The sequence below is a fragment of the Mya arenaria genome, chromosome 10, assembly GCF_026914265.1.
Source record: "Mya arenaria isolate MELC-2E11 chromosome 10, ASM2691426v1".
Taxonomy (NCBI): Eukaryota; Metazoa; Mollusca; class Bivalvia; order Myida; family Myidae; genus Mya; species Mya arenaria.
In genome coordinates this window covers 824,986-847,187 of record NC_069131.1, presented here as the reverse complement: position 1 = coordinate 847,187, position 22,202 = coordinate 824,986, and the positions used below count along the sequence as shown (strand labels likewise).

General features: G+C 36.2%; 2 protein-coding genes across 2 annotated transcripts; one reads left to right on the top strand and one right to left on the bottom strand.

Annotated features, from left to right (window-relative positions):
• Positions 1-445: 445 nt before the first annotated feature.
• Positions 446-7,288, bottom strand: LOC128206041 (dipeptidyl peptidase 1-like). Its single transcript, XM_052908172.1, has 9 exons — positions 7,155-7,288; positions 6,082-6,207; positions 5,548-5,656; positions 5,001-5,126; positions 4,494-4,640; positions 3,947-4,096; positions 2,714-2,956; positions 2,055-2,281; positions 446-872 (listed from the first exon to the last, which is right to left on the bottom strand). The coding sequence occupies exons 1-9, from the start codon at positions 7,161-7,163 to the stop codon at positions 642-644; spliced, it is 1,368 nt and encodes a 455-aa protein (XP_052764132.1). The 5' UTR covers positions 7,164-7,288; the 3' UTR covers positions 446-641.
• Positions 7,289-10,478: 3,190 nt separating this feature from the next.
• Positions 10,479-19,727, top strand: LOC128206643 (survival of motor neuron-related-splicing factor 30-like). The gene is made up of 7 exons (XM_052909234.1): positions 10,479-10,622; positions 13,222-13,287; positions 13,856-14,025; positions 15,245-15,332; positions 16,212-16,306; positions 17,061-17,187; positions 17,622-19,727. The coding sequence occupies exons 1-7, from the start codon at positions 10,569-10,571 to the stop codon at positions 17,766-17,768; spliced, it is 747 nt and encodes a 248-aa protein (XP_052765194.1). The 5' UTR covers positions 10,479-10,568; the 3' UTR covers positions 17,769-19,727.
• Positions 19,728-22,202: the final 2,475 nt, after the last annotated feature.

The window sequence follows — 22,202 nt, the reverse complement described above, 5'->3', positions numbered from 1 at the left end:
CGTGATGGAAAATTGAAGTTGTCGAACGCCCAAACGGATAACGAGTGTGATGGAAAATGGAAGTTGTCGAACGCCCAAACGGATAACGACCGTGATGGAAAATGGAAGTTGTCGATCGCCCAAACGGATAACGAGTGTGATGGAAAATGATTTTCGTCAAGCATTTACGATTGATGAAGTATTAAATAGATGGTTCCTACACCGGTGGCGTCTCAACAAGAAAAAAGTGAATGTCCATGTTTGGAGTTCATCAACAATACATGGACAATATAAAATCATGAATCAAACACATGAAAATGTGCCAATGAAATCAAGTTTTGTTTACAAAAATAAACAATAGTTCTTGTTACACATTTATTGAATGGAGTCCGTGGTAAACGGCCTTTGGTAAAGCAAGGTATAGCTGGCGGTGGCCTATGAGGGTAAATTATATGTACAACAACACTGAAGATTCCATGTATTTATCACTAATATATTCATTTAAATTATTGCACGTTAAAGAATATATGAGACGCCTTGCAACAGGACAGGTTCAGCCCAGAGGCGTATGTACAGTTTATACAACCACTTGTTTGGTATAAATACAACCACTTGAACAGTTACGGTACAATCCTTCCCTTTTAAACTTCCATTTTAATCATTCAGACAGTAGGATGGATCCCGACCGCCATACTCTCAATGCTGCACTCGTCATTTCCCCGCCGGATCCGAAAGAAGCCCTCCTCACCCCACTCGGGGCCCCACGAGTTCTTTACAATCCAGTAGGGCACTCCCCCTTCTTCTCCGTAGCCCACCACGAGTACCACGTGGTTCGTGATTTCCCAGGGGTTAAACTTTCCGTCAAGCTCACTCACGTGATGGTATACACCTTCCTGGAATAGAGGCATGTATATGTACGTTTGTGCATTTCATTTGTTCCGTAGAGGTTAAGCTGCACTCTCACAGATTGAACGTTTTGACAAGTTTTTTTATTTGTCTTGGAACGAGCCCATTTTTTGCTAAAATGCATGGAAACCAGTGATAAAAGACGGCTGACGAAAAAATCAGAGCGCAGGTTTTATTTTAAAGAATTGACGTCTTATGCATCTTTTATTAAAGCGTTAGTAACACTTTTAGCCATAAGTCATTATTCTTCGAAAGTAGATATCAAAAACTGCGATCTGACCTTTTTCAGCAGTCTTATATCACTGGTTTTCCGATATTTACGCAAAAGTTGGCTCGTTCCAAGACAAAAAAAAAAGTTGTCAAAACGGTTAATCTGTGAGAGTACCTGTACTTAACATTTCTCTTGGTAGTCCAAGAGGAAAATAAAGGAAGACATTCCGTTGGTTGAGAAGAGGCCCAAACTTAAAAGAAACTGCTGAGGAGAGGTTAACAATGTAAGAAATTTCTGTGTAGTAGAGGTTTATAATGGAAGACATTTCAGTCTAGTAGAGTTTAAAATAGAAGACATTTCTGAGCAGTAGAGGTTAACAAGGGAAGACATTTCTGTGCAGTAGAGGTTTTAATGGAATACAGTTCTGTGTATAAGACGTTGATAATGGAAAACATATATGTTTAGTTATGGTTAGTTGTTTATATTTAGTATCGGTTAATAGGGAAAACGTTTCTGTTGAACACAGGTCATAAAGGGACAGTAATTTGTTGAGTAGATGTTCATAAGCGGGGCAGACATTTCTGATCAGTAGAGGGAAATAAGGGAAAATATATCTTTTTTCGATTACCCAAGGAAGGGTTAAACATTTAATATTCAAAAAAGAAAAATACTCCTTATAAATCATAACATAATGGGCTGTCTCGTTTCGTTTTAGAGTCGATAAAAGTCTGTCTACGCACTCTGGCATGATCCCGCCGTGTATCACCAAGACATAAGTGTATTTAAATAGCATAAATACATTGAGTTCGAAAAGAAAGTTATTTACAGTCAAGGTTTACGGGAGCTACCCGTACAAGCGGCTAGGGATTGAAACCGGGACCTTTTTCGCCCAAAGCAGACGCTTAATCACTAGGTTATCGGGTCAGTCCTGTGATCACTGTCCGCACAATTCAAATACCTTATAGTGGAGGAAGTCGTTGTACACCATGAAGCTGACGGCGATTGGCCCGCGGTTAACAAGTTCCGCTCTCATTTGGGGCTCGTTACAGGCGCCATAGTAACCGCCCACGTAGTAGTAGTCACGTGTGAACGTTCGTGGGCACGTGGTTTCTTGGCATGGCATGTCCTTCCCCTCGTATGGGAAACAAGACTCTTCAACCAGACCAAAGTCTTGACCGTACTTTCCTGCAGTGAAAGAGGTATTCAGTTCATGGATAATTTATTGGAGAGTTGCGTCAATCATGAGTGTGGATTTTGGTGATAGATTTGAAAACGTTACAATACTATATCGGCTAGTAAAAATACTTTCAAAATGAGTCAAAATTAAGGCTGAACCTCGCCAGTTTTGTGAGCGGTACCAGGAGCGTTTTAAGAAGTGTTCAGAACCTTAGTGGGTGAAAGGAATAAAGCTGAGTCTCAATATTAGGCATTAGTCATTGAGATCAAAGTAGTCAGATCATATTTGCTTTGCAGGGTGACGTAGAAAATGGATGAGTATTCTGTTCGCAATGGGATATGAGGTATTGCATTTACGAAACTAAAGTGAACCTACTTTAGGGAATGAGGGAGCGATGTAAAACTGCCTTAAACTGTTCACTACTATAACATAAAACCTACCTGCTATCAAATACGGGAATCCACCGTCACAACCCTGCGAGTATTCGGAGCAGCTGACGACATCCTGTGTAGAGTACACCTTCTGGACGGAGTTGTTTGTGTAGATTCTCTCCCTTGCCTCGTACAACGCCATTGATCCAAACGCGTAGCAACTCCCGCAATTTCCCTGGTTTCTGATTGGAGACACATAATTTACACCTTCCTTGTTCCGCCAATCAAATTGTTTTGGTAGGGCACGAGCAGCTAGACATTTCAAAGAAGTATAAGTTATACTTAATTGTAAAAGGGTACAGATAGTAAACAGAAATGAACATAAATAACTTGGAGAAAAGCAGGCACGAATACAAATTAATAACCAAACACATCAATACCAGGTTATAATACAACCTAATTCAGCCAATGCAATTACAGATAGGCAATCATTAAGAACAAGGATTAATCATTAAAAAAGATTCGCAGGTGTTTAAAAATCTGCCTACTGCCACTCATCCGATACACATTGACAATGTATCAGCCAATGAGGTTGTATTCTAAGTCAGTTATATGACCTGAAGTTAAATCTTTATGATTAAGAAGGGCTCGTTCGCTACGCTCACTCCACCCATTCTTAATCATTAGGACTTTACTTCATGTCATCTAATACTTAGTTTTAAAAAAAATAAAGCGTTTGTTTACTTTAGTGTTTTCCTTCACAATTAATGGACAGGTGCGATATTCGTAATACATTTTAAGTCGATTTCTTAAACCTTTCATAGTCAAAGAAAAAAAGTATAAGGCTTTTTGAAATAAAAAAGTATGTATATTAAATAAAATCAATTACAATAAAAAAATCGAGTTCTGATTAAGATATTATATCATATGATCAGCTTAGGAAATAACTTGATATCTTTTTATACGGCCTAGCCTGCTATACGTATGGGGCACCTTGGTTGATGAACAGCTTTACCACACGATTACTATCCTAAATGCCAGGCGCCTGACAAGGAGGAAATATGTACTCGGATCTAATAAGCTGCCACACCGGCCATATCTAAACAAGCACAAAGTGGGGCTAGACCCATCCACATGCCGCTCCAGATGCGGACGCCCTAACTAGTAGGTCATGGTGGCAGTTGTATAACAATTGATCTGAGGCAATATGTTTAAATATGTTTATTTCCTATTTGTCAAAATGCTTTGACCATTAGGTTTATAATGGATTAAAAGTAACTTAAAAAGTTATAACCATCATACCTTTGACATATTGATCACTGACGGGCGCTGGGCGAGGGTAGGCCCTGGCAGAAAGGCGGCCACCGGCCATCCTCTGAACGTCCGCCCGGTCCATACCTGCAAAAACCGTCCGTGAGGTGGCCCTCCACGCGCTCTGATTTGAATTGACAGCTGGAAAATATTAGAAGCCTCTTTTGAAGCTTAATTAACTATAAAAGAACTAAACACATGTACCCTGGAGTATTGGTCAAGGGATGTATCAATGGTAACACCGGGGGGAAAAGAACGGGGTTGGTTCCAAGATAAGTAACTCGTACCAAATATATTTAAAATGAGTATTGCTAACGCGCAAATAAAACGTGCAATACCACAATAACAATATGATTCTAAAACCATGGTTTTATTCATTAAATAAGCGCGCAAGGTGGAAAGTTTGCTTTCATTTCTTATATTTTGGCAACAGGTAATACTTCAAACATTTGTAGAGCAATGGAAACTACGAGGTTTATCCTAGCACTCAAACCCTCACTGTGGCCTAGATTAAACCAGTTTCTTAAGACCAACCAACCTTTCACGAGGTCTTCATTCAGTCCGAACCTCTTCCGGTAAGCGTCAACCTTCTCCGACACGTGCTGTATCTTCACGGCGGTGTCACAGTTAAGTTTCATCCCTCGCATACAGTCCCAGTTCCGCTCATCAATGCTGTGAACCCAACCTAGAGTAACAATGGTTTTGAGTTTAGTTTAACCTTTCTTACTCAAATGCAATTTACAGAGTAACATTGACACGCCTATTGCGCTAAATAAACGATGCATGTTCGGAACATCTCTGCTAGTACAAAATAACTCATGTGGACTGTCATGTGACATTTTGTCTCGGTAAAATGTGGTGGATGAAACACATAAAGCCATTGACGCTTCAACTTTTCAAATATATTCTACGTTCAATTGCCTTGGAAGTGTTAAGTTTAGAGAACTAAATACGATCAATGGGCGTCAGTATAAACATCGAATATTTTTCTTAAAAAAAAATAAACTTATAACAACATATGAATAAACAGAATGGCCTGTCCTACCGGGGAACGTATTGCAGCATTCACTCAAGATTTCCTTGCCACGGGTCTCGTAGAAAGAGAAGGCGAAATACTTCCGGCCGCCCAACGTCACCTCGAACCCCTGGTTGTATATCAGCGTCCATGTACCTAGAACAAAAAACAAATACGCAAATTATCGTCGACACTCACGATAACGACAAAAATAGAAAGTCAAAGAGAAAAAATGCATTGTTTTTGGATTATGTCCATAAGACATATCCGCAGTGTACGTGAATTCACCAAGCATATTCTAAACACTGGCAAAGATATATATGCTAGAATGTATCACTACATGAGCCCCGCTGCAACACAAGGTAAACTCACGACGTCAGCGTTATAAAACGGTATTTATTTATAACTTGTTTGCTTTGTTTTATAATATATTCAGCAGGCCTCGTTACCGACTACTGCACGTGCCCTCAATTGGATTTCCTGATCCGAAACGCAAACACATCATTATAATTAAATTTATTCTCCATAGAAACTTATTTTAGAAGGTTGGAAAAAATCTAGCTAGCTACTCTCGTACCTGTATTTCCGAACTCGTCGATGGCGAAGTTTGGGAAGTCCAGTGTGACCTTCAGTGTGCGGGTGTATTTCGTCTCAACCGTACAGTTGATCGAGTTGTCGCCAGATATCTAAACCAGTATACATGTGGTTCTAGTATTATTGCGTTTAATGTTTTTATCTTATTACAAACAATAAAGGAATAGCCATAAACTAACAATGATACGGTCATTTATTATTTTATTTGGCGGCAAGTGAATATATTAACCACGAGAATGACAACATAAAAGTGAAACAAAATAGCAAGGAAAATGGGCAAATGTTTTGATGGATAGTAAGTTTATTCATTTTAAGTAGTTGAGTTATTATGCTAAGATCTGACATTTTTTAATTGTTTATATGAGCTATTTGTCTAATCAGCTAGTAGCCATGAAAAACAACGAAACTATTGTCAATAGTTGATGGAAGTTTAGATTTTACCAACAAGGGAGGTTGCTTATAGCCCCATTGAATCCTTTTTATAACATCTAGCTGACCCCTTGGCTCTTTAACGTACGTTTGTAAGAGAGAATCCCCAGGTTCCCCTAATGTCCTCGAAGGTACAGTTGGCGGGCGTGTCCGCGGCTACTGGGCCCGTCACCGTAAACATCAACACGGCGGCCAGCAACGTCGTCCACAGCAACTGTAAATTGAGGAGCTGATTGAAACAAGATCGAATGAAGCAGTACATATTGTACGAATGGCGTGTGTACGATACTCGTACAATTGGCGGACCCCGGGCCTTGAGCAGTCATCGTCACCATCATAACGAAGACAGCAGCGTCATCTACAGATTCTGAAACGGTAAATCGATCGAAAACAAAATAAAATGTAGCAGTGTATATCAGAATAGAACGTAGTGTGTGGGCGTATCCGCGGTCACCGGTGGCTCAACAGTGTCGTCCATACGGGGTTGGAACGCCGAGGCCTTCACTGATAGAAGGAATTAATGACATAATAGTTGTCAGATAGACTGCGAAAATGGAACCCCCTCTAATACGTCCTTATACACTTTAAGTAACTCGAGGTAATGTGTCCAGTTCAAAACTTGCGGAAGACTATACTTAGTATGATAGACCATTTAACAAATTAATGCGAGCGTAAAAGTATCCCCTGGCTTGAAGATTCATTTATTACTAAGGTAAATCTGTTTATGGTATAACATACTTCTTAATATCGTACTATATACGTACTCCATAAATGCAGTTATTATATTTATTTTATATTTTTAAAACAACTCGAGGTTGTTTTTCATTTTCAAAGACCATAAACCTTCCAGCCAGATGAGATGAGGCTAAAAATACAATAAATCTGGCATGGCATTTTCTGTGATTTCGAAATTCAACCAAAACATAATCTTTTATATTGTGGTTTATATTTGCTTGATCAGTTTTTACACCATCAATTGACGATGGCTCTACGCTGTAACGATATATATGCTCTGTTTACAATTACGCTATTTCAGTTCACGTCCTCTTTATTAACGATTCGCTGACTTTATTGAAGTTTACAGTCTAAGTTAAGCTTCCTTGTCGAGAAATTAAATATCAATCATAAAATACAATACAGAACATTTCATTTAATTATTACCTTTTCCATTCTGTTTTGAAGAAAACTCCAATGTATAATGAATTTAAATAACTTTAAACTTCAAACTGAAAGCAGAACAAACATGATCACAAGGTTACAAGTAACTCACGATATCACATGATCGTTCATGTGTGTGATCCATGGTCACGAGGACGTAAATATATAGAGGATAGTTGTTTGTTTCCGTGTAAGATCGCATTACATTTTAAGCTTGGCACATAAAGACATTTTATTAAAGTTTTTCAGAAAAGCGTCCCAAATTATATGTGAAAGTAACGCGTATGTTTTATCTGGATGTAGGAACGATCGAGCTAAAATTTCGAAACAGTAAAAAAATAAAAATATTTTCACTGTTTAAAACAGTAAAAATTATCATTTTTATTTCATTGATATATCTATATAAATATTAACACACTTATTATATGCATATATATATACAGTCACCCTTATTTTCTTCTTCATACCTGAATTTTGGTTTGACACGAACATTTGAAATATTTTAGTGTTTCAGTACGTATAATAATAATTACAGGTGTTTTAATACTATGCAAGAAATTAAAAGGTTACCATATTTAAAACCGCTCTCAAAGCTGATAACGAATTCTGATTTCAAGTTTTCCATTTGTGTGTATTTCCAATATTGAAGGTGTAACACCCTCTTTTGATTCGCTGGGTTGGGGTATTTGGGATACCGAGGTTTGGTTGGCTAGAGTTTACAAAGTGTGGATTCGGATTCCATCAGATAACATCCGAAAGTAATACAAACACGTGCAGATTCAGGTGGTTGGCACTCCACCCAACTTCCAACCCTGTCCACTTTTCTAAAATGGTCCAAGTTAACTTTTTTATTTCATTTTTGGAGAGAAAAAAATATAAGATACGACCAAAAGCACGACTCCGCGTGTGAACCAGGATTATATTGTTCGCTTCTATGGTAAGGACGCATATTAAATATTAATAATAGTGTTAAATAAAGGTAAAGCAAATTCGAAGCCCATTAATATATATAAGAAATACATTGTTTTAAATGCCACTTTCTTATAACTGTGTAATTATATTGTGTAAATAACCTGATTTAAAATAAGGCAGTAGAAATTTGAAGGAGAACAGGAAAGAGGAAGGTAAGTTGGTGAAAACCAGTACACGATTGTTAGAGGAGAGGCAAGTTGTGTGGGGGGGGGGGCGTAAATGAAGGAAAGGAATTATGACGAGAGTGGTCAGAACAGAGATTAAGTAAAGGAGATATGAGTGGAACGATGAGGAGAGTTCAGATCAGAGATGGTGGACAAGAGAGAGGAGTAAGATTAAGAAGAGAGTAGAACAGAGACATCGACAGACAAGAGAAGTCAGAACGCAGATGAAGGATATGCGAGGGGATTAAGAGAACGTAGCATGCGCGACCACATACGCATGTACGATGCTGGCTCAAAGAGCCAGTGGGAAAGACAGAAGAGGGGAGACAGATCTCGTACCATGCACAACCACACGTACGAGCGGTTGCTCTGAGAGCCGGGTTCGAGAACCAGCACCGCTAGTCCCGTACAAATGCATCCAAGATTTGAAAGCCTGGAATGATGTTTTTCTTCTCCAAAATCTAGAGGTCAAATGATAGGCATATATAAATCACTTTCCGTTGAAATAAGATATTGTCGAAATGCGTCAAGTGCCTTATAATAAACTACGTGTTATAAAAACGTAGTTTGTGATGTTTAATCTAAAATAAATGTTCATCAACATTGTGTTACATTGTCATATTATAGGGAATTATTAATATGTTTCTGGCTTCCGGTTTTTGCGTCAGTCTACATCATTATTTTTTTTTAAATAAATTTATTATTAACATAAGATATTGATTTGCTGTTTGGCGTTTGGACATTCAATGAAAGGTGCGAAAAAATGTACATTGTATGAAACACAATTACACTTATAGTCACAACCAGGTGACAGAAGCATAGGAGGCATTATCCGTAATGGATGGTGGAAAATATATAATATTATATGCACAATAAGAAAGTCTCCAAGAACGCGTTCACCCCGATGAGGACTTGGAATATTATTTTAATATCTTATGAGGACAGTTTAATAATAAAAGGATAATTGACTGGTTTGGGCGAAAAAATAATAAAGATGTTGAATAGAAATATTTTTAATCCGCCTCCCTCCTCGTTTTTTTTTTAAAAACAAAATTGAGCCAGAGAAACTAACGAATATTTTCCGGGGCCAAACTGAAATTTCATCATAAAGAGCAAGATTTTACCAAACAAATACGTTGGAACTTAAATAATCCGTTCATGGATATATTGTTCGAGGGAGCAATTAAAACTCTATGATAACTTCCGGGACATCGGATTTCCCGAGAGTTGACATTGAATGTATCCTTTTATATTCTTCAGTATATTCCATTAAATAATGAAAACATTGTGAGATCGCATGAATTTACAATTGTAACCTTAATATAATAGAATGAAATTGATAAAACTTTGATTATGTGTTCTTTAAGGAATCAATTAAAAAATCGAATATTATTTATATGTTGCCGTTCTTCAGAAGAACTTTTCACCTCCTCACTGATATGGAGTCTTATACTTATGATCAACCGTAATAAGCTATCATGTGTTGTTGTTTTTTAAGTTTTTTTAGTATATTCGTCTGTTATTATGCACATGCTCTGTCTATCTGTCTGTCCTTTTAACGTACGATAAAAATACTGACAAACTTACGATTTCAGAAAAGTCTCTTATAAACTCTCCGGTCGTTCGGAAAAATAATGAACAAGCTCAATATTAATCTAAAGTGAAAGGACGTCAATTTATGATAATAAACCTTAAGTGCGCACCTGTCAGGTTTATTTGACATTAAGCTTCATATTCTGACCGTCTCTGAAATGAATTCCTGACCAAGATCTCACTAAAATATATGCGTACAAATATAAATACGTCTTGCTACGCCCTAGCTGACGGGAGACTTAATAAAAATATGTGTCGAAATTAATGTATTTTTTTATAATATCCATTTCATCCCCGATATAATTATGGAAAATGTATTCGTTTTGAGCATTGAGAACGTTACCTAATATAAAATTCGGCTATACAAAATGCTGTTCCGAGTCTTCGAGTCTTTTCTTGTGTTTGCATTTTCCGCGGGGGGGATAAATGCATTCTCATTAGATGTTAGATAATGATATAAAGTGGTGCGCAAAGCATCGTCACTCTGGTGAACGAGAATGGGGTAAATGAAACAAGTAATACCATTACTTGAAATCATGGACTGCCTAAAATGGAGAAAAGTGTTGACTGTTTCATTTGCGAAAATTACTACAAAGAAATATATCGCAAGTAAAAAAGAAAATCTACGACAAATTTTACAATATTTATCATAAACATTTGCGTAGAATAACAACACAATCTTGTCAAAATGGGAGATGACCTTCAGGCCAACCTGTCTATGTACAAACTTCAACTCCAACAGGTACATCTAACCGAAGATATACTTTGTGCGAATGTACAGTATCCGGAAGTTCAACAAATTCGGATTATCATTAAAGTGCAAATCATTCCAATTCAGAAGTGACTCCTCAGAATTACATGTGTTCATTATTTTTTTAAGCACATAACAGTGAATCAGAGCATGGTTACATCATATCCGACTGTTAGTCATAGTAATGCGCATAAAGGGAACGTTTTTTAAGGGTACCGGATGTTTCGTCACCTTACCTGTTTGTCTACCTTATTTTATAGTGCAGAATGGGTAGCTTTTTCGTCAACATATTTTTACAGTTCGTCAACCTTATTACAATTAGCAATTAATGCAACTATTATGTCCAATTTATTAGGTGTGAGCAGTCTTCCCGAAATTGTAAAAATTCTGCTTGTCCACCGGACAGGCACTTTGGAAGTTTTTGCCGGTATGAAAAAATATTTGCCTGTCGGAACAATTATGTCATTGCATTGTATACAAAAAGAGTAAAAAAATGAATGTCAACTGGTTTTAATGCATTCCTGATTTAGTTCACAAAAAAACAACAACACATAAACATTACATGGACAGGTTTTTCTGTCTTACGGTAATTCCACCAACTGTCGCCATTTTGACTGTAGACGAAGAATATATTGTGCGCTGACGATTTTGATTGTACCTTGTTGCAAACCAAGAACCAATCAAAACAGTTGTAATTAAATGCTGTTACTGATGAATCATATTTACTCGTTTATCCCGGGCGATCAACATCATGATTGCATATCGGAAATGGCCAACTTTTGGCGATGTTATGTGACGTCAATATCAGTATGGGATCGACTAACTACCGCTAAGGCAAATGATCAGCGAACTGTTTTTAGAGACATTTCGCTTTCAGGTACCTTTTCGCTAAATTTAGTCATCTCCAAATATGTCGGTCATCCGGACTGTCATTTTCGGAAGACCTGCCGGACCTGTACAAATTTTGCCGGATATGTCCGTCGGACCGGCACATTTCGGGAAGACTGTGTGAGCAAATGTAACGGTCCGCTGTAGGCGGCGGATTTGTGTTCATAATAATATTCCGTTATAAACGGAAGTACGTTCGTAGTACGTATGTTAACTTGGTAATATGCAAATTAGCAAAGCCCGGGATCTGTGTGAATAGAGAAGTTAGTATATATAAAGACCAGCAGACCCCTTCAGGGTCGAGCATGCTTTTCTCTGAAGGGATCTGTTGATGTTTGTTTGGCTCGCACGTTACACAAACACCAATTTAGGAAGAAAGGAATAATTCAGTAGACCATTTTATTGAATATTTTACCTTTTGATGTGTATGTTGACAAGCGGAGTGTGTGAAATCGTTTATTACTCAAAACATTGTTATTGCTATTTTTTTATTTATTTATGTGATACATGACTGTGCCTAAAATAGCATTGTTAATAAATGAAGAAATCTTGGTGTTTAAAACTATTTAATAAATATAAACAGTATAGTATATACATTATTTATACAACAATCTCAGTCATTTATGTGACATTAATAAACGCAATATTTGATACATCATTTACACAACAATCTCAACATATTTATTTATTTATGTGACCAGTGTTAGAATTTAGCACTCGCACAGTCGCAAAATGCAAGCCAAAATTGAAAAATGCGAGTGGAATTTAAAGACACTCGCAAAAAATTGCGAGTTCAAAATTTGCAGAAAATATGCAATCCTCGAATTGTATATGAACATAATCGGTGATCAATTCCTGCACAATAGATGTAAAACTAATTTAAGAAATGCCTACTTTCGTTTTCTGATAATCACACAGAAATTGATGACGTAGATTAAAGTTATGTGCACAGGCAGGTACCGGTACTCATTACTAAGTATTTTTGAAGACTGGTTTTTCAATTCCAGATTTTTAACACACTGCCTATTCTAAACATAACCCACTTGAAATTGACTTGAATGTTCTGACTGACTGTATTTTAGAACTTAAACATATTATTTTATGTTTTTGGAGAATGTTTAATATACTATCAACCACACTGTTAATTCATTTTCAGTGAATTTTTTTTGGTGCAGTTTACCGCCTTCTAAAGGCTGTTTCCACTTGCGGAAAACTGTCCATTTTTCCCAAAATTTTAAATATTTTTCCTAATTTGATATATGCAGATAACGTAAGTGAATAATAAAGCAATGAGTTTCTTGAAATATAAACAAATCTAGACAAGACTTACTCTTTCACAGCATAATGTATGCATAAAGATGTTAAAACAGATATATTTGCCATAATGAAAGTTGTTTGACATGATTTGGTATTTTTACCAAAATCGACTTTTTTTTTCCAAATTTGCAAGGCACAGGTGGAAGAAATAATTCCAAAAAAAATCACTGATTTTAATTTTGAAATTAATATCAAATTTGGGATGGGAAATGCTTTTAACTACTGAAAATGATTTTGTTTTTTTAGTTAATGTTAAACTGTGTGTCCAAAGGATTAACATCATGGCCCATTTATCTGTATGACGGAAGTCACTGTTTTAAATTTGTTCCAAACTCTTCAATACTAGATTCTGACAATCCTTTTAAGTTGTATTATTTATTTTCAGGTCGATGAGTCACTATCTTCAGACCCTGATAACGAAGATCTCAAGAAACTGAGGACAGATTTGCTGGTAATATATAACTGTGTATTAGCTTACTATTTGGAGAATACTCATACTAATTAGAATATAAGTTATGAGATGATGACATTTAACTTCAGATTAAGTATTTGCGTAAAAATAATAATGAAAAAGTCATTCACTTAGGAGTAAATTTTTCATTGAATATGTTTAATGTGTTGTTAGATTGTATTTTATAGATGAGGATGAAATGTTATTGCTAAAGTCCTCGACATCGTTTCTGGTGTAAGTATAAGCTGTCCACATTGAGCGACCATACATGACCAGGTTTGGTTTTGTGGAAAAGCATTCTTTTATTTTCAATATCTGTTGGCGTCAAGCTTAATTATGAATCTAGGCAGAAGTGTAGGTAATACATGAAGATCAAAATGAATATCATGCCATGTCCAGCATAATAATGTCATTTTAACAAAAGTGGCCTAACTTTAGAGCACATTTAAACAATTTGAAGACTATGACAGGTTAAAAACAATAAAATCAAATATTAGAAGAAATAATAAATGGACTAGTCCATGTTAAGTGTATTTTCCCCTACTAAAGTCGGATATTCTGTTAACAGGAAGTGATTGAGCTCACCCTTGATCTGATTGGACAAAACCAGCCAGCCGCGACTGATGATGTCACAGAGGTGGGAGGTGCATCTGGTGAAACCATGGCAACCAAGCGGGCACCTGTCAAACACTGGCTGCCCGGGGACAGATGTCTGGCAATGTGGTCCAAGGACAAGAAGTAATAGTCTGCTTCAGATTAAAGAAAATGTTTTGCAGGCCAAATTTGTTAATGCAAAGTTATTGTTGTATTATTGTATCAATCATTACTTAGTTAGTATGTAGTGTCCGTTACCTATCTTGTAGTTTTGCAGTTTTTAGCTCGACTATTAGAAGAATATGGAGAGCTATACTACTCACTCTAGTGTCAGTGTGATATAAATATAGTCAATATATATATATAATTTTCAGTCACTAAGTTGAGCATTAATAAAACTTTAATATAGGGCTTTCATCTTCATTTGGTAGCTGCTCTGTCTTTTAATTTGATAAAAGACATTTTTATAAGGTGAATAGTTAAATTTTGTTTTTAACTACATGAAATTGCCATAGCCGTTTTTTAAACATTTCAAACATAAACTTGATTTGAATTGTTATTACGAACACGTACCTATTTAAACTGCAGTTTTTTAGTTAATAAAATTTGAACCTTCACAATTCTGTTATATTAGTGTCATACTGACTTATAAAGCACTTAGTAGTGTTACATGTGTTGATATGTGATAGTTACGCCACAACAATGTTTTTAAAAATGTGAAGTCATTAAAACATAACATATGGAGCATTTATCAACAAATGTAAGGCATACAAAGGCACATGTTGTAATGAAATGTAGCCATTTTGACTTAATTTTGACACATTTTTTTTTAATATGAGGCCAACTCAATTGTTGTAACTGCTACTACAGTGAAGTACCATAATAGTGATAGTCATATACAAAGTGCTCTGTTCAGAGGTCAGATTTGTTACTAGGCATAAAATTTAATAGATAAAAAAGGAGTTAATCAATTTAGAGTGTGTTGTCCATGTATAAGCAGTTCTTTTCAGTTTTTAAGATTTTAGCTTGTCCGTTTGTCAAAGAAAATATTGAGGTATTGTCCTAGCATTCGTTAGGTTGACGTAGGTGGCATTGTTGTGCTAAACCCTTACACTGGCTATAACTGTAAAATCCTTCAAGACATTCAACTGAAACAATACACACAACAGCAAGAATCATAACTGGCCCTTTGTTGAGGAATGCCTCATTTTCAAGTGAAAACAAGCAATAGAATGCTTTGCTTTGCAGAGTTTTGCTGTTGACCTTTAGGTGTTCTTGTTTTCTGTTATAATCATTATGAATATGATATACCAACATGCTTACCAAATACCTGCTTAATGAATATCATCTCCCTCAATCACAGTTTCTACGAGGCCACAGTGGACGAGGTTCTGGAGGACGGCTCATGTACGGTCACCTTTGACGAATATGGAAACACAGATCTCACAGAGGTAAGGTCACATTGTACATACCATAAAGGAGGAGGCTTGTGCCTGCAGATCTTATTGCATTGTTATAAACATCTGGTTGTCCGGTTAGCGAGTTGGTTAGCTCACTCGCTTCTCTCCAAGGCGACCCAGGTTCGATTCCCAGTCTGGATGTGTCTTTGGTAAGTGGTCACTGACCGGACGAGTGGGTTTTCTCAGGGTACTCCGGTTTCCCAAACAAAAGACCACACTGTTGACACTCTCCCACAACAACCTGCCAACGAGAGTGACTTTGTATAAGTTATCATAACTTTCTTCACAATCGTTGTAAAATATATAATGTTTCAACTTAACATCTGCATTTGTATTAAACTGGGACAAATTGTCCACAGGTTATCTTTTGGTAAGTTTGCACATTTAAATGTTTTAATTGGTAGACAGTCATCATTGGATAAATATTCACCAATCAATAAAGGTTTAGGCCAAACTTTCATCAAACCAAAGAATTAACCAGTTATATACAATTGGCTGCAGGTCATTATAATGTCACCATGACCTTTTTAGTATAAACAGTTTTTCAAACATTAACTAAAAATGATAATTGTGTAATGTTCTTTTTATCTTGTGATGTTGTATGTCTCTGGTTTAATGTCTGCTTAGCTTTGAAGGATGTGCCTTAAAGTAAGATCTTGGTTAAATTATAGGAAACTAGATTTGTTCCTATAATTCTACTTGAACTGAACCAAGCTCAATTTGTTTCCTGTTTTGAATATTCTGTAATAATGCAATGATGAGTGTTAATGTGTATAGCTTAATTGCAAGACTTATTACAATAGTTAGTACAAGGTCTTTTATTTGCTTCTTTGTATGACAAGATTAAAATTCAACCTATGTTTTTGTCAGGTTTCCCTACTTAAGCCAGCAGACAATGAGTCGGCCAAGAAGCGCGCCATGGATGGGGCTGGAGGCAGTGGGGACGGGAAAAAACCTCTCTCCAAGTAGGTGGCTATAAGTCCAAACCTTGAGCCACTCTCTTAGTATTTGGCTTTACATGAGAATGTTATCTAAATACACCTAATATTCAAACAAATTTATTGTTTTTTATTTAATATATATGTTATAAATGCCTCACCAACCTAAAACATTTTCGGCTCCGATTTTGACATTTTTCTGCTGCGTCCTATCTTTTGTATTAAGGGTTTTTACCCGTTTTCTCACCATTATTTTTTGCCTGCGTCAAAATCTTGTACCACTCTCTTAGTAGGTGGCTATTCATCAAAACCATGTACATCTGTCCTAGATGCTTTATGTCAAAACATTGTACCTTTTTCCAAGTAGGTGGCTATACCTTAAAACCTTGTACCACTACTATAAGGTGGCTATATGTCAAAACCTTTCTCCAAATAAGTGGTAGCCTTACATCTCCTGAAGTGGGATGCTATATGTTAAAACATAAGTTTATGCTTATTTATCATAGCTTGATTGACAAAGCAGCTTTATTCTGACATGAACCACACATGGTCTGTTTCTTGTATAGAAACTGGTACTGTTGTCCATTTTGACCGTCAATCAGAAAGTTAGTTTGATGGGGCTTGAACACATAACATATGTGGACACCTAAACATAGGAATCGGCAAACCACCTCATCTAAACCCTAGCCAATACCCATCAACAAATTATCGAAATGCAAATTTAAATGAATAAGTTTTTCAATGGTAGATGGTCATCACTGGCATGTACAATGTTTTTCAGGAAGGACAAGCTGGCCCTAGAACGGGAATACAAGAGGAAGAAGAACCAGAAGAAAGCTCAGAGACGCAAGGAGTTGGAGGAGGAGACAGAGTCGGTGAAGAACAAGTGGCTCGACTTTAACGTCAAGGTTGGACACATCAATGTTCTTCTTTCATTAGAGGTGTATATTAAAGTGAAAACATTCAGTTTATACTGTCTAACAAATATAGATTTTCAGACATTCAGCTTATGCTTGTCCTGTCCATAACTGACGATTGAATGGTAAAATGATTTTAAAATTTGTTCAAAGACATTATAAGTTATTATATATCATCTTCCCCTAAAACTTGGAGGATTTGTCTCTTTACAATGGCATATCTCTGTGAGTTTTTTATACTTAGTTATCAAATTTTCAGTGATGGCAGATGATGATTTTTTAATTTCAGTCGTAATTGACTTAAAGTACATTTTCATATTACAATGAAAACTACAGGGATAATCCTCAGGTTGCTATGTTATTAAGTCTAACAAACATGTGTTTACAATTATACATTATGTCCATACTTCTGAATCCCATTTCAGACATTTGCCAAGACCAGTAAGGGCAAGGTCAAGAAGAGCATATTTGCCACACCCGACAGCGTGATCGGCAAGGTTGGGGTGGGGACTTGTGGCCAGGGGGGCCGCCCTATGACAAAGTTCCAGGGGCAGGATAAATGGAAGAAATAACCATAAGCCAGCTATAGATTGGACTTGATAAAACTTGTGTGTAGAATTTTTAACTATGGACTGATTTAAGGTTGACCATGAACAAAGTGAATGATACAACCAGCCCATAGCCACAGTTACAGCTAGTTCCAGCTTTGATTATATGTTCAAAACTTAATTTTAACATAACAACAATCCTTTGAAATGGATTGGACAGCCATAGAAACAGCTTTATCTAAATCATGGCTTTAAATACAGTTTTGTTTTCATCATGGACAAATCAAGGATCAGCAGATAAATCAACAATTGATGCATAAATAATAGCATATTCATCATGAGCGAGTTGAGTTATCAGCAGATAAATCAACATTTTCAGGTGCAGGGATGGTGAACTACTGCATATATATTTATCATGAGCAAGTTGATTGGAAGAGCAGTCAACTGGGACTTCGTGATTCTACCTATTAGTCAAAAGTGGTTCATTGTCAAGGGTTATCCTGACTTATGGATTTTCATACATTTTAATCTCTTTAATCACTGTTTTTTAAAGGTACGAAGTTAAGATATTGTTCTTACCATCGTCTTGAGGAAAAGCATTTACCTTTGTCATAACTCAAACGACATTCATGATATTATAATAAAACTTGGTACACATGTTGCCTGAGACAATATGCACATCTACAACAAGGTCCAGCACTCTGGCTGTAAAAAATAATTGAGTTATGTTCAATGTTTGATTTAAATTCAACAGCAGATAATTGTTGTCATTTTCTCTTCGGAGCTTTTGTTTTCTTTCATCACAAACCTGTTGAGGTAATAATGAGCAACACTCATGGGAACCGTGGATAATGTATAATATATTCTTTTCTTCATAAGCAGTCCGTGTATTCAGACTTATTATGTATGTAATGCATAAAGGAATTATCTCAGTGTGGCATAGGGATAACCTCTGGGATTGGTGGAGGAAGCTTCTTGTGATCCATAGATTTCAAATATATTTCTCATTTCATCATGGAAAAGTATAAGATATATAACAAGGTGCTTTCTGTGGATAAAGCTTATCCTGATCTGTGGAATTTAACCCTGACTTTGTTTTAGGCTTTGACATGATTAGGTGTATATATTGTGATATGGACCATAGAAAGATGTATTCACCAAGATAAAGTTGAGGTGAATCTCACTTTTTGTTGTTCACAAAACGAGATAAACACTTATATCAACTACTTTTACATCATATTTTTTATTCAGTCACCCATCAACATTACCGTGCGCTTTGAATATCACTTCACTGATGTTTATTCTTCTTATGGTCTCTTATTTTTATTATAACATACATCGATTAAGTTTCACATGCTGGTTTATGAAAAAAAGTCACTTTTTGCCAGTAGATACATGTATCCGTGTCTATGGTTTGTCATGAAACAGACTTTCGACCATTTTAAGGGTGGAAATATACTTAACATATAATAATAAGACATTGTGTCACCGCATCCATGGGTAAATGAAGTCTACGGTTTACTGAAAATAAAGAACTTATCTTGCAGAATCAAATGTGTATTGTTCTTATTTTGTAAACAAATCATTTCAAAAATTGAAATAGAAGTAATAACAATACATCTTTGTTGTAAATCTTAACAGTATAGGAGGTTTAGATGTCTTTTTTACTTCCTTTTTGTACATTATATGTGACTGCATTTTTAATTTCATATAATATTAGTATACTGTACTTGACATGATTTCCTGAAGACAAAAAGCTGTACCTTGTTTGTACAGACTGTTTTTCTATTTGTACTTTTATATTGGGTCATTTTCCTTGAATTTGTTAATAATTTAATTATTTACATTAAAAAATAACTCGTCATCTCACAATCTATTCATATTGTATTATTCTTCTCAGACTAACCTCTAATTTGATATGTTCTTGTTGAAACAAGTGTAAATGTTTTATTGTAACAAAATTAAATAAAATTTTGAAACATAGTTGATGCAAATAAATGTTATTTATGCAGCAAGCATCAGCCAATGAAAGTCTTGCCAGATGAACAGCAACAACCGATATATTCTTACGCCTTGCCAGATGAACAGCATCAACTGATAAATTCCCATGGCTTGCCAAATAAACATCATCAACCGATAAATTCCAACACCTTGCCATATAAACATCATCAGCCGATAAATTCCTACACCTTGCCAGATAAACATCATCAGCCGATAAATTCCTACACCTTGCCATATAAACATCATCAGCCGATAAATTCCTACACCTTGCTAGATAAACAGCCTAAACCGATATATTCCTACACCTTGCCATATAAACATCATCAGCCGATAAATTCCTACACCTTGCTAGATAAACATCATCAGCCGATATATTCCTACACCTTGCTAGATAAACAGCCTCAACCATTATATTCCTATGCCCTGCCAGATATACATCATCAACCGATATATTCCTACGCCTTGCCAGATAAACAGCATCAAATAATAAATTTAAATGCCTTGCCAGATAAAAATCATCAACTGATATATTCCTACGCCTGGCAAGATAAACATCATCAACCAATATATTTCTGCGCCTTGCCAGATAAACATAATCAACCTATATATTTCTACACCTTGCCAGATAAACATCATCAAATGATATATTCCTACGCCTTGCCAGATAAACAGCCTCAATCATTATATTCCTATGCCCTGCCAGATAAACATCATTAACCGATATATATATTCCTCCGCCTTGCCAGATAAACAGCATCAAATGATATATCCCTACGCCTTGCCAGATAAACACAATCAAATGATAAATTTCCACGCCTTGCCAGATAAACATCATCAACTGATATATTCCTATGCATTGCCAGATAAACATCATCGAGTGATATATCTTAGCATTGCTAGATAAATATCATCATGCGGATATACCTAATATGCATTGCCAGATAAACATCATCGAGCGATATATTCCTATGCATTGCCAGATAAACACCATCTAGCGATATATTCCTATGCATTGCCAGATAAACATCATCTAGCGATATATTCCTATGCATTGCCAGATAAACATCATCTAGCGATATATTCCTATGCATTGCCATAAAAACGTCATCGAGCGATATATTCCTATGCATTGCCAGATAAACATCATCAACTGATATATTCCTACGACCTTGAAAGATAAACAGCATCTACCAATAAATTCTCACACCTTGCCAGATAAACTGCCCCATTCATGGTATTAACCTGTCGCTATTATTCTCCATGTTTTGTCCAATCAGGGTTATACCTCTTTTAAATTGAATTATGTTGGTATAATGTGTCGCCCGAAAAGGCGTCGTTGCCGATGACAGCGCAAGCGAAACATTGTGCATACAATAACTTAAATATGTATTAATCTTTCATGAAGATACTTGACAGTGTTCGTGGTACATTGTAAGGGTCCTGTTCGATATTGGGGTCAACGACAGTTTATTTCCAAAATTTTGCACCTTCTTACATTAAAACTAGTTGGTTATTAGTTTGTACAGAGCATAACAGGATTTATAAAAGGTGTCACGACATTATGGACCAGACAGGACGGACCGTATTTTGGGACATTATGTACCATATTTGGGGATATTGATTTAAAATGAAACGTTTCGGTAGTGTTTGTGAACATATTGTCTCGGTCAAGTACGATAATGGGGCTAATTGCCTCATAAATTGGAGAGTTCTGCCCCTTTTACATGAAAACAGAAGCTTTGTATCGGGTGCAGACAATAATGTACATGTATTCACATTAAAATAGTGTGTTTTATATGGGAGGACAATAAGTTAGCGGTTTAGTATATAATCAAAATGAAAAAGGAGGCCGTGTATGTTTGCATAATGTAAGTCAAGTTCGATTTTGGTCATAACGGCTTCAGTAACTCCAGAGGTATGTCTTTTTTTATATCAATTTATATTATACATGTATGCATTCATAGATTGCCATCTTTATTCATTTCAAACGTGTTTGGCTGACCCGGGACAGTCGATAAGGTTTTTTATTGACTCATTCTAGTGCGTTCTTTATCAAGAATGAACATATACTTTCGTTGTGTGCGTATCGCCATCTTTTTGCATAGGCACACACAATGTTACGCTAGTTTGTAAGTGAGACAGGGTCAACTCATCGGCGAGGTTAGATTTTCCGCCTTAAAATGTCTTACGACCGATCCATACACATGTAATGAATGCCCTGAGTACACTCCACGCATACCAAATTCACAAAGACAGAATTGTGTTGCAAATTAAACGCACTAGAAGTGTGAAGCATCCTGACGGTGTGTATGCCACACTAATTCAATTACTTGTTTTACGGGTTTTTGACAGAGCGGGCGAAGAAAAATGTTTAATGCATTTTCCTCAGAAATCAACAGCGTGATCTGATGCATCATTACGTTGAAGCAGAGCGGGGTCTACTTGAGTTTATAAGTA

What these genes read in the sequence shown, in the direction of transcription:
- LOC128206041 (XM_052908172.1), bottom strand. An exon ending in GGGGATTCTCTCTTACAAAC is followed by an intron (nt 5,657 to 6,081) that starts GTACGTTAAAGA and finishes ATACTGGTTTAG; the next exon opens with ATATCTGGCGACAACTCGAT. An exon ending in GAATGAAGACCTCGTGAAAG is followed by an intron (nt 4,097 to 4,493) that starts GTTGGTTGGTCT and finishes AATATTTTCCAG; the next exon opens with CTGTCAATTCAAATCAGAGC.
- LOC128206643 (XM_052909234.1), top strand. Translation starts at nt 10,569, where the DNA reads ATGGGAGATGACCTTCAGGCCAACCTGTCTATGTACAAACTTCAACTC. An exon ending in ATGTGGTCCAAGGACAAGAA is followed by an intron (nt 14,026 to 15,244) that starts GTAATAGTCTGC and finishes CCTCAATCACAG; the next exon opens with TTTCTACGAGGCCACAGTGG. An exon ending in GGGAAAAAACCTCTCTCCAA is followed by an intron (nt 16,307 to 17,060) that starts GTAGGTGGCTAT and finishes AATGTTTTTCAG; the next exon opens with GAAGGACAAGCTGGCCCTAG.